The 13,077-nt window shown below is 36.2% G+C and overlaps 1 protein-coding gene across 1 annotated transcript in view; it reads right to left on the bottom strand.

The window, feature by feature from the left end:
• Nucleotides 1–13,077, bottom strand: part of PCLO (piccolo presynaptic cytomatrix protein) — a 316,269-nt gene that overhangs the window by 81,347 nt on the left and 221,845 nt on the right. The window contains exons 11-12 of the mRNA XM_057380904.1: nt 1,710–1,818; nt 1,030–1,097 (exon numbers count right to left, since the gene is read on the bottom strand). Of these exons, the coding sequence (XP_057236887.1) occupies nt 1,030–1,097; nt 1,710–1,818 (177 nt within the window). The remainder of the gene's footprint in view (nt 1–1,029; nt 1,098–1,709; nt 1,819–13,077) is intronic.

Here is a 13,077-nt window from a genome sequence, read left to right on the forward strand (position 1 = left end):
CTCCAGGTTAATAATRCAGTTTACAGGAGCAGAGGACATGGGATGGCAGCCGAGGTCCAGGGACACCAGCAGCTCTCTGCTCAGTTATCAACACAGGTGCAAACCCAGGGCTTGGCAAAGTAAACCTTGGGAGCAGCGGAAAGGAAAGGAAGATATATCACATGTAAAGTTTACAGTATCCAGCACCCACAGGTTCTTTTCCTCTGTGTAGATTTCCAGCGCCTCAGCACCCAGCCTGTAGGGTTACCGGGGGTTGTTGAGGCCCAGGTGAAGGACCTGACATTTTGCYTTGATGAATCTCATCAATTGGACTTGGTCCATCAATCCAGCTTGTCCAGATTCATCTACAGGARYTCCTGMCCTCCAGCAGAACACTCCCACCSAACTTGGTGWTGYCTGCAAACTCACTGAGGGTGCACTCGATCCCCTCATCTTCCCTTTTTATATAAGGTGTGGTCCCCTTTCTCTCCACGGCAAGATTTGGCTATAACACCTGAGTTTACAATCCTAAAATCCTAGCTTGGATTGTTGCCTAAAACAAGGCTCAGCTGAAAYAGAGGCCAGACAAAATTAAGAGAATAAATACAGACAACTTTAATAGAGGCCTAACAGGCCTACTGGTACATCAAGGGCAGGCAAAAGCCTCMTCCTGAGGCTACACCCAAAATGGACMCYGRGTCAGGAGMTCTTCCCCTTYTAAAAGTTCTCTCTTATTAACATATTGGGCCTTAATTCCTCAATGATACTTTCAGGTGATGATGTCAACCACCCCAAGCTTTTTCCCCACAATTCACTGCTGTTTATATATATTTTGGGGCTCTGAGGCAGTGAGGTGTCCTTGGATTCAGGCCCAGAGAGGAATTGTTCTGTCTTAAGGCAGGAAGCAGCAGTTTTAGCGTTGTACTAGGGAAGTACAAGAGTACAGATACAAGAAAATATAGAAACTAAAAAACCTAAGGCATCAATATCATATCCAATGTTCAGTTGCTATCCAGTCCKACAATCACAAAGTGACATCTTGTCTCTCACCTGCCCTTATGGGCTCATGCAGCTCCAGGTGCTGGGGATTCTCAGAGTCCGAGAGCATRTTCAGGTCCCTAAAGAAAGCAATGAGAAGCCTGAGACAAAAGAAACTCTTTCCTCATACCCTCATTGTTGTATTAAGTAGGTAAATGAATAGTGGTTCATGACAGAAAGCAGCTCCCAAGCGTGGTCCCTTCTTAGCTGAAATATATTTGCAATGCTGTTAAAGAGCTGAGAAGAAAAGCTTCTTTTAAGGTGAAATCTTTAATGGATATAATGCAAGTGTACGCATTTCTCATGATGCTTAAATGGCTTTTATCTAAAGGATACAGATTTCATTAGAAATAAAGTTATTACTAAATTACCTTCTTTTACTACCAGTAAATTCAGTGAACTGTATGTCTGCCAATGAGAGGAGATTGTGGCCTGACAATGGAGTTATCATTGTTTATAAAAGAMTAATTACTAGCATCTAGATTCAGTTTATCTTTCCTTATGACTTTAAGAGAAAAATGGAACAAACAGATCTCCCAGTCACAGTGAACTCTTGCATATTACTACATTGAGGCTTTGTGCTAGCAAAGGTTCCACCTTAACTACTGTAAATTAAAATAAAAAAATAAAAATTAAAAAAAGCCATGAAAAGCCAAAAAGAAATGGAAACAGAAAGATGGGGAAAAACTCACAGTCTTACACATATTTCTGCTTCCCCACTCTGCTGAATAATAATGCTCTGGACCTCTTCATAAGTTTTCCCGGTCAAGGGGATGCCATTCCATTCCAGCACCTGCATTCCTAAGAAGGCAAAACAGCAAGAGGTCAAGGGCTCAGATTTTGACAAAGGCATCAGTTAGATCCTTCTTGTCTTGCTTTGGCAAGACAATTTCATGTGACATTCAGTGAATGTTGTTTAAATGGCAAACACATTAGCAAAGCCTTTCCACTTCACACAGATTAAACTGTTGAATGTTATTGTCCCTCCAGCTATAACTTACCTGCTGAAACAAGACAGGAGATTAATCCTCTGGGATTCAGAGTATGCATGCACTCTCCACAGTCTGGGTTGCATGATACTGAAACATTTTTCCAATATCAAAAACATGCACACCTCCCAGCATGGCAAGAAACCAAAAACATTCTGATATCAGACATTTCCTGGTCAGACATGGTCTTGGAAGATAACTGTTTCCTACAGTCACAAATTGCTGTTAAGAAGCTGAGCTTCAAAATGGAATTAATTTGTGAATGTGATTAGCTAATTCAAATACATTTTCTTTGCTTTGTCACTTACAAAAATACAAAAAAGTTAAGGCTGTTGAACTAACCAATTTCAATGAAAAAATCTGCCTTCACATTTCAAACATTACCCTGGTAACATGGTTAATATTGAATTAAACAGGTTTAATTTTTTTCTGCCATATCTTTTCTCATAAAAAAAAAAGACAAAACAGATGAAAATACTTAATTGTGGAAGATAGGAACAGAATTATAATAATGAGGCTGAAAAATACTGAATACTGATCTAATCTGTTGTGTCTTCCAAGTGTCCCATGACTGTGTCAGGAGACTCAGAATGGAGCAATGTATCTGTAAAAGTTTTATCTCTGTATTTGCAGAGTCAATCCCTCTATAAATCATGTGAGGTATATTCTGATAAGAGAAATCTTTTGGTTAGGGTGAAATGCTTACAGAAAGCAAACTCTAGATTCATATCTAGCTCAGCTCTGGCTCTAGTGGGAAAAAATTGCTTAATGGGACAAGGTACTAAATTCTTAATAATCCACTAAAAGCAATGCACTACAAAACATCTGAAAACCACACCACCCACACAGCAAGGAAAACCACAAACAGCTTGCTACCACTTACACAGATAAAACCAAGTCTTCACCTGGGTCAAATTTTAATTTCAAAATCCTGTKCTGTTGCATATAACAAATGGGGAAAAATAATGAAGTGAAATRTGGAGATAAACTCATAAAAAAGCATGCTGTGAAATAAAATATAATGAAACATTTTCATGGAAGAAATCAGATTAAATTATTTGACAATGAATAAATATGAGAAAAAAATAAGCAAATTTTTATTCCAAAATTTTCCATAGGATTTAATGAATTAGGARTTGAAATATCAGATTTGCTCATAACTCATAACTGTTGTCAGCCAGAATTCATCATTTTGTTTGTAGAAGTTTACAGAAAAACAAACTCTGCAGAATGACTAAAAGTGATGCTCAGAAGGCAGTAAAGCCAGCTGCCTAATGTCAGAATAGATTTGACTTTTCTAAAATTTAGCCCCTTTCATTCATCAGCCATGATTTAAAAACATGATCTTGMTTTTGCTTGTTAAAGCAGATCTGATTTTAAACTCAGTTCCTCTGGAATAAAGAAGCAGTAATTATGAGCAAATTCATTTCCCCCTGATTTTCAGTCATACAAATATAACAGCATGGGCTTGGTCTTTAAGCTTCTAGAAAGGAAGGAACTGAAGTTATTTTTGGTTTTTTTGTCAATGTGTTCCTCATAAAGCTATCATGGCACAGGAAGTTTTGTATGACAGTACAAACCTTATGATCAAGGCAAGCAAAACCCTCACTTCCATGCGTTGGTGAGGAACAGGAATAAAAGTTGAAAGATTTAGATATTTGAGAAAACAGCTTACATCCTTTTGTAAAAAAACAAACAAACAAACAAACAAACAAACAAAAAAAACCCCAAACCAACAAACAGCAACAAAAAAAAGCTATAATGACAGAATAAAATTTACTATGGGAGCAGTAAGACTATCCTCAACAACTCACTTTAAATTAAAGACTGGCAGGAATAGTTTAGCTRAGCACCACTGCAGTGCCAGGGTTTGGAAACCAAGTCTAATTTCCACTGGTGAGGGTTTCAACAGCATGTACAACTCACTCACTTGGACAGAAAGGCCACACACAAAGCAACAAACTGAAAGGAAATGGAATTTTAACAACATTGGCACACACAGAGACCCATTAAAGCTGTCRGTATAGGACTATTTTCTTTTTATTGTGTGCCTTGTGGTTCCATGAGTATTTAAAATCAGGCAATTTAAACACAACTTAACTGATCAGACTAATAGCCCTGGGGTCTAAGAAAAAATGTGGGTAAGAAACTCTTTCTCAACATATAACTGCTATACACGTTTTGTTAAGAAAGGGGTAATGTTACAAAAAAAACAAAAAAAGAAAAAAACAAAAAAAAACCTTTAGCAGGAATGCAAGTCTAATTAATTAAAAGAGAAAAAAAGCAGAAGAGAAAAGCAGCAGAAGTCACACAACTGGGATAATTTTTTTTTTTTCCCAAATCCAATCACATTCTGTCACTGGTCTTTAATAGTCAAGACATGATAGTCATTTCAAAAACTATTTATGCTTCAAAATCACCAGTTTTGGGGGGGGGGGGGGGGGGAAAAAAAAAAAAAAAAAAACCAACAAAAAAAACAAACAAACAAACAAAAAAACAACCAGATCAGGAAGATGAGAAAACTTGCATTGTTCCATGTCAACTCTTCTGATTGAGGAAGCACTAATAATTGTGCTGAAAATTGAATACATGCTTTTTTCTAGCATCTTCCTTTTATTATTATTTTATTGAGATGGCTACATCCTGTATTGATGGTGAGCAACAACTTTTTTTTAGCAATATCAGCTCCCACAATCTCAATATATATAGCCTTCACTCCATCATCCGGGTGATAAAGCTGTACTGTCTAAGTGCATGAGGCTTTATATGTAACATTCCTATTGATAAAACAGCTCAAAACAAATTATAAAATAAGGAGACAGAATAGGTATTTGTGTTAGAGTTTATGTCAACTGGAAGGCACAACATTTATCTCAGTTACCACCCATCTTATATTRTTTCTAATATTTTCTCTCTTCTTCAGACTCGGCTTTCAGACATGAGCTAGCTGCGTGATTAAAGTTGAAAATGAAAGGAATCTGAAAATCATCCAAGGATTTGATTTCTCTCAGTCTTGACATAGTTGATTCAAATACAGAAATATTAAACTGAACCACTGAATATCTCTTGAATTTTACTCCCCTTTGTAACATTATAAAGTTAGATACCATTATAAAGTTAATTTCAGTCACTTTGAATRCACTATTATACTGCAGACTCTCTTATTCAGTAAATTCAAGGCACCTCAGAAGTGGAAAAACTGTTGTTTGCTGTGTCACTAAGAGTTTGCAATTATTTCCCACTATACTAGTGCATAAAACCTATTATTTTCCCCTTTTTTTCATAGTCCCACAACTGCTCTCCTACTTAAATTTAGAATTTAAAAATATCTAAATATTACAATCTTGTATAAAACCTCTGATTTTGGTTACACCATATCTATACCCACGGATTTCTGGGGTTCATTCTCTGCTTCTTCACAGTTTGTGATGTTTATTTTTATGCATGATAAACATGTCAGTTTGAATTGCTTTTTTCACTGATCTAATGCTCACAGAGGAAAATGAAATTGGGCTCTATAGACTAGAAACTTTAATCAGTAAAATGTGAATATTAGTATCTTTCTATATTCCACAAGAATTAACATTCAGAAACATTACTTTGAAGTCCCAGAAAGTGCCATAAAAGTTAAATGCGTACTCAGAACAAGGAGAAAMAATATAAACTTGCAGTCTGACATTCAACACTAAATTACTTTATGGTCTATGCTCTCTAGTTATTTTTCTTTTATTTCTAAACCTTTTTGATGTTTCAAAATAGGCTGATGAATTCAATGTGTTAATATATTTCCTCAGACTGCTGGGCTTGAATCACACCAAAACTCTTGATTTTTTGTAGACACCTTAACTTCCTCTCCCATTCGTCATTCACACTCAGGCTGAATATTTTCCATTTATTACAATAATTATTATATAGAGAACACTCATGATTCTTAAAAATGGATATGTTGTTCATCGAGCAGAAATGATGTAATGGACCTTCCTATGCCTCATGGTGTTATACTACCAAAAAAATGACATTTATAAAAGTACAGCCAGAGCAAATCAACCTTGTATTTGAGTTGTACTTGACATTTTGGGGCAATCCACCACTGCCTTCAGATTTATCTGTGTATTGGCACGTGATTCCATAGATCACCCTGCARTCTGAACTATGCTAGAGCAACAAGTGGTGATCTGCTTGCATTTGTGTGACCTAATGGAAGTTCTCAGAAAGTTAAATAGAGCTTAGAGCTACTGTTTATGAAAATAAATATGATAAAAATTATAAGTTTACAGTGTTTTCACCATTACAATGTCCTCCTCAAAGATTAGTTTACATTAGAGTTGCAGACAGATGATCAGTTATACTATGCTGACCAAAATGTTGTGATGCATTTTAATTATGCAGTGTTTTAGAAGAACAAGTGGTTTTTTTGCAGCACAGTGTTCACTGAAGCTATAGAGCAGTGTATTTACTTTGTTTTTAGTAACATCATGTAAGATATTACAATGATTTTTCTAGACAAACGAGCTTCCTGTAAAATGCTCTAATTGAGCTGAAAGTCTTAAACATTTCATTATTAGGCTGTGCTCACAAAAAGAAAAAAAAATCTACTTTTAAAAGCAATTTACTACGAATGCAGATTTTTWAAAAAATCATTTAATAATAAATTGTAGAATTAAAATGTCTGTTAATTTCAAGTCACCTTAAGAGTCACTTAAAGATCATTAAGCAAAGAGGCCGCAGGAATTTCTCTTTGCTGTCTCCTTCATGAATGGTAGATAGCTAAAACCCATTATTTTCATGGGAGTATAATGCCAGGTATGAATTTAAACTAGTCTATCCCTGCCTGCATTCTACATTTATTTATATTTGTTTATTCAGAATTTCATGAAGTTTTTTTTCAATTTCCTTTTTTAAGGAATCATTTCTTTACACAAATGCAGTTCTGTTAGTCCAACTTCTCTCGGTTTCAACTGTGAATCAGGTGATATTTGGGTTTGAAATTTTGTTTTGCAGGGGCAAGAATAGCTTGTCACATGATGCAAACACTCAGATCTTGTGGAAGCTACAGTGTATTCTGAAGAATCACTCGCTATTAGTTGATTTCTATTCTGCCTAAGAATATAAATTATGGCAAGAAACATATCAAACAAAGTCCATATAAAACACTGTTCTGTTGTCATCACGAGACCTCTTTCAAAAACTTTTCATTGGACTGGGGAGTCTGAGGTCACTTGGTTTGTTCTCCTGCAGGAGAGGTGATTGAGGAGAGCAATAATCATGGTCTACATGTCCCTCACAAGGAGGAGTGGAGGGACAGGTACTGATCTCTTCTCTCTGGTGACCAGTGCTAAGATGGAATTGCATGAAGCTCTCTCAGGGGAAGTAGGAAAAGGAACAGGCTCCTCACAGAAGTGATCACAGCACCAAGATTGCCAGGAGCACTTGGAAAAGGCTTTCAGGAACACGGTGTGACTCTTTGGACTGTCCTGTGCAGGGGCAAGCTTTGAACTCCATGATCCCTCTGGGTTCCTTCCARTTCAGGATATTCCATGCCTATAGATGATTCTATGAATGAAATATGAGTGGGAATTTCYGAACATAGGACTCCCAGAAGAAGGAAAGAGAGATTCATGGCAGATWGTTTAATCTGGCATCAAGATCCTAACTCATTAAAATGTGGCTTCTCAGGACACTGTGCGCAGGTGAGGAAAAGCAGCTTGAAAAAGACAGGGCAGAACCATCCTTTAGCAAAGCACCAAATAAACCAAAGTACAACCTGAAACTATAAAAAGACTGCAGGAAGATAAAGAACAGGACTAAGACCCTGAGATAAGGAAAAAGAGGACAGAGAGTAACCCAACAACATTTTCCATGACTGACAGGGGTATGAGGCAGAGAAACAAAAGATAACTATCAGTGTCTGAAAGTGTGCAAAAGGTTCCTCTCTAAGACCATCGCACAGCTGTCAATTTACAAACTCAGAGGGTGAAAAGCAGACTCCGAAGTTGGCATCCCTTGCCCTCTGGACACCACTTGCATGGACACATCCTGGTGCTTGGGAGAGAGTGGGTGTACTCAGAAAGTACTCAGAAAGTACAACAAAGAAATGCCAAAGCTGCTGATAAATGAGGACCCCCAACATGCTGTTTTTTAGGGCTTCCTGAAGAGGCTGTCCTCACACAGATCCGGGGGTCTAATCCTTGCTTGATGAAGTCCTGGCTCATGTCCAGCAATGTGACTACTAAGGGACTATAGAGGCCAATTCAGAAAAGAAAGGAATTATTAGGATAATTTAAATACTGAAAGCATGCTAGGAATGAGCAAAGGCCATGGTTATGCAAGGCATGGCAATGCTACTTAAGGTCATATAGAAATAAGAACTGAAAGTTTTTGTGACTCACAGTAAGCAAACACCACTGYTTAAGCAAAAAGTCAGGTCTTAATGAGATTGGCTGAAGACCTTAAAATGCCAGTCTGTCACACAGAATAGAGTGAGATCCTTACTTGATGTGTTCTAATGGGAGTCACTCTGTCGATAATCATCCTCTGTASCCTGGGAGTAATTGTACAATTCTGACACTATGTGGTTATTCAAATATAAAGKAGAATTTATTCACGATTATCTCATTTGTGAGAGTCATGTAACCTGAAAACTAAGGAAAGTGAATACAAATTTCTGACCAGTGCTGTGTGGTTCTCATCTCCTATATGTAACTATTTTTTCATATGATGCAAGTAATTCTTCTTTTAAAGAGAGTTTTTTTTTTTTTAAATTATGCTCTTCATAATATAAGGTAATGTAAATCCATTATATTATCTCAGAATCAACTGACAGAACAGAAAAAGTTTGAATTCAAGTTGAGATAAATCTTTCAGTCATTGGAATGACTTTATTTCAATGAAAWTTTTTTATGCTTCTTTTGTAAAAGTTAACTAGATATTTGTACAAATTCCTGACACATACATGTCCATAGCTTTAGAAACTATGTAGAAAAGATTTGTTTGATTATTGGCTGATTTCAACAGACAATAATGTGAACCACAAGTAAAAATGCATAAAATCATTGTGGGTTTTTTCACCTAATTTTGAATAGATCTAGAACAGTAAAGAAAAGAGCATGGAAAGCAGCGTGCATGTCTGCAGGGAGGAACCATCATGCACACATGCAKAGTGTTGCTTTGGTTCTACCTTCTTTTGGGCTTAGAGTCAATGAACCAATTTTTGCCTGTAAAATGGTGAATGTCTTGTCTCAGTAGTTTTCTAGGAATTTTGAGTAGTTAATGAATGAAGAGAGGCAGGTTCCTCTTAGGATGGCTCATCTCAGCTGACACCTATTTGGAATGAAATGAATCACATCCTTTGGGTATCCTTCTTTCACTTATGGTTAGAAAAAGAGCCCATAATACAAACTGAGGTAAGAGATTTACTTTTCAGACACCTAAAAATATGTGTATTGATTCCCTCCTTTGTCATCTAAAGTGATAAATCTGTCCTCAAAACTAAAAGGGACTTTTTTTCTCAATTTAGCAAACTGGCAGATGTACCTTAKCAATGAGAACAAGGAGCTGAAAAGATAGTGAACCTCAAGTGAAGGGGATTGATGGGGCACCATCAGAGACTGAGTTGTTCTGCTTCTGCTACAACCAGCCAGGTGAGCAGCACAAGCACACCAATTAGTGTCTTTGTGCCTCAGTTTCTTCATGTGTTAAAAAGGCACAGTGGAAAGATAATGTTAATATTAACTTTGACGGATCCAAGTAACTAGTGCTATTAGTAAAGCTGAGTGCATCAGAATCTTACTAACAATAGACTTGTAGGAGATGGTTCTTGTGAAARTATTAAGGGTTAGGTATTAGCTCTCCAACTTTTGTATCCCTATAACTCATTCATAAAGAAATTTAGTGATAAATGATAGGATTATTCAACTTTAAGAGGTACAATTCCATATGTGCTAGAAAAATGAGAGGCGCTAATAATTACCTGTTAGAACTGACTGTGATTTTAGCAGAAAGTCAAAAAACTGTAGGATTTCAGTTTTCAATAATTACTTGTTCTTCCAAGTTTAGTGATAAGARTAGACACAAACCCCATTTTAAGGAACATCTGATTAGTGACATTAATGGTAGTTTAATTTCAGTGTTGGATTCAGAGCAAAAAATGTTCCCTCATGATGCAAATTCTGCTTGGTTCAGCCAAGACTGGAGATCCCAAAGTAGCATTTTCTGGGGTCTCCAGCACCACTCATTGTCTTGGCACTATCTAGATTAAGAAGTAAGAATTGAAAAAATCTGATGTGGTTAAATGTGATTTGTGAGTAGATTTTAAGAATAGAATCAGAGAGATCTAATCAGTCTGGGGCTGAAAACTTGTGTATGACCATATTTATGAGTACAATGGCTGTACTGATTTTGACTGCAATAGAGGAATTTCTTCCCAGCTCACTCAGGGGAGTGAGCCAGAGACTGCCTGGGGAGGAGCTGCCAACCAGGGTAAAACCACACTTACAGAACTACAATACAAATCAGAGAAAGGGAAGTGAGCCCCTGCAATGACTATCATACATCTCAATGGCAAAGGTCCATGATATGCAACTAAAATAGTCTTAAAAGTATTAATATCATACATTTAAATTTAATTTCAGATTGAATAATTTAAAATAATTAATACTCTTYTCACTACTTTCAAATGTAATTCTGCTGATTCATCTTCAACATACTTTTTACTGCCAGCTGAATTTTTTTATTAACATTTCTGTATACAAATTTGATCTGCAGTGCTTGATCAAAGTAGCATTATTCTTACAAATAGGCCCATTGTAATAAATGCAGAATTCGTGTGTGACGAAATAGTATTGCAAGTAAATGATGCAGGATTATGCCCATAGTTTTGTCATTCCCTGTAGGATTCTTTAAAAAAAAAAAAATGAATGCACAGTTACTGAAGCTATTCTGTACATGCAAGATCTGATGGTGATTATCTGGCAGCTACATACCTAATCAACTTCCAATACGCGCATACAGATTAGCAGCAGCTGCTATTTCTTCTCACTATCTACACTAAAACAAATRATCTCTTACCAGCCAGTCCCGGTGTATTTATGTGTTTCTTACCACCACAGTTAATGTACTGAATTCATCCTGTAAGCAACAGGAAGACAGGCAAAACAAACTTATGATACTACATTCCTTTACAGATAGTTGTAGTTATTGAAATACAATCATGTCCTTCCAGGGAAAGCAGTTTCCTCATGGGAAAAGTTGCTGTGATCCCAAGGTGACAACAACCACAAGAAGGCCCTGCTTGCAGCTCCAAACTTTCATGTTTCAGTTACACATCAAAATCACATCTAAACACCAAACCGTTACCAAATTCTCAGCACAACATTCTCACCTTAACTTCACTGGTTATTGCAATGGCTTATTCTCCTTCAAAAATATGCCCAAGTGAGATATCAAGCATTATTTTTTAAACTGCCAAATATAAATGTTAAACTGACATTTCAYCTGTAGACTCAAGCTTGAATGCATATTATGGRTCAACAAGGACAAAGTTGTTTGATYACTGCTTTGTATTTTAAGACTTTTCTTCATTTCACAAAAGCTATCGAATATGTCTGAGTCCTTTTTTCAGGTGCCAAATATTAAACTTATTAATGTCAAACAATGTAAGAGAGTAAAACAATCATCTCTGCCTCTTTTACATCAAATCACTAAATATTCTTTCCCAGGAAAAGGAGAAAAAACAGTTGTTGTATTTAACAGAATAAAAATTAATTTTTTTTTATTCTACAGAAAATTTAGGTAAAAGGACTCTCCCCTCAAAGATAAGTAACTGAGTATGTGAAAAACTGTGATTCAGTTATGTAAAAACAGATTATTATATATCGATAAGGGAAAAATATATGTGAGCTGTAAAAAATGCCAACTGAAACTCTGAATCCCCAAAACATAGTGAATGCAATAAAAGAGTGAARCACAAATGATATCATATCCTTTAGAGATTAAAGTCTTTGAGYAATTCTCCTTTGGTGAAAAACATCCAAGGAATTGCTAAATTGCCAATGAACTCATCAYCGTTTCAAATGCATTTCTTTATCTTTATCGAAATAAATAATTATTTTCTCTAAAAGTAACAAAACAGATTAACCAATTTTTTTTTTAATAGATGATAATAAATACTTTATTGAATCATTGAAACATAATATAGAATGGTTTGGGTTTGAAGGGACCTTTAAAATAACSCAGTTCTAAGCCCCCTGCCATGGGCAGGGACACCTTCCATTAGGTCAGATTGCTCAAAGCCCCATCCAACCTGACTTTGAAACACATACAATAAATTTTAAAGAAAATCATAAAAAGTCAAATAACTTTTCCCCAGTTCATTCCAGTGAATGGAGGTAGTAGAAATACAATTTCCAATTTTTTTYCCTTCTTTGCCCATTCCTTGGAAGCCTGCAGGAGCACTCCTAATCCTACTGTATCTCTCTTCACAGGCAAATGAAAATAACTGAACCCATAATGCATCCTGAAAAATCTATAAATGTAAACTGCAGATGGAAAATTGGTTTCACTCAGAGATGCATCTCTTCAAAGCATGCACTTTTACAAATTGAAATTCACCAAACTGACCATGATTTTTCCTGTRCCACTGAATCCAGTGGCAGCTGAGAACTGAGCATGGCGTTCAAATTGCAATTCTAATACTAATGATCACATTCCAGCTTGGGATGATGCTACTGAGAGGACAGGCTCAAACAAGGGAGATGAGATATTGCACCTTGCAGTGTATATAAACATATAGATGAATACATGGATACATCTATGCAGATGTCACAGATATGTTTAATTTATGGTGGTTCATTTGATCAAATAGAGATACTCTTATGTTTTCTTTCCTGTTTTGCTTCCTGAAGTACATGGCATGCAATCAGATCATCATTAACAGTTTTTGCAGGAATAAATACTCTTCACAGTATTGCTCATTATGMCAGTCATTGTTATGATTGTGGTGTAATCCAACACCTCTTTGCCAAYATATTTTCCAAGTGTACACATGCTGATATAAACCCCTTGGGCTAAATAT

This window comes from Malurus melanocephalus, unplaced genomic scaffold, assembly GCF_030028575.1.
Source record: "Malurus melanocephalus ecotype Western Australia unplaced genomic scaffold, MMel_1.1 scaffold_478, whole genome shotgun sequence".
In the NCBI taxonomy this organism is placed as follows: Eukaryota; Metazoa; Chordata; class Aves; order Passeriformes; family Maluridae; genus Malurus; species Malurus melanocephalus.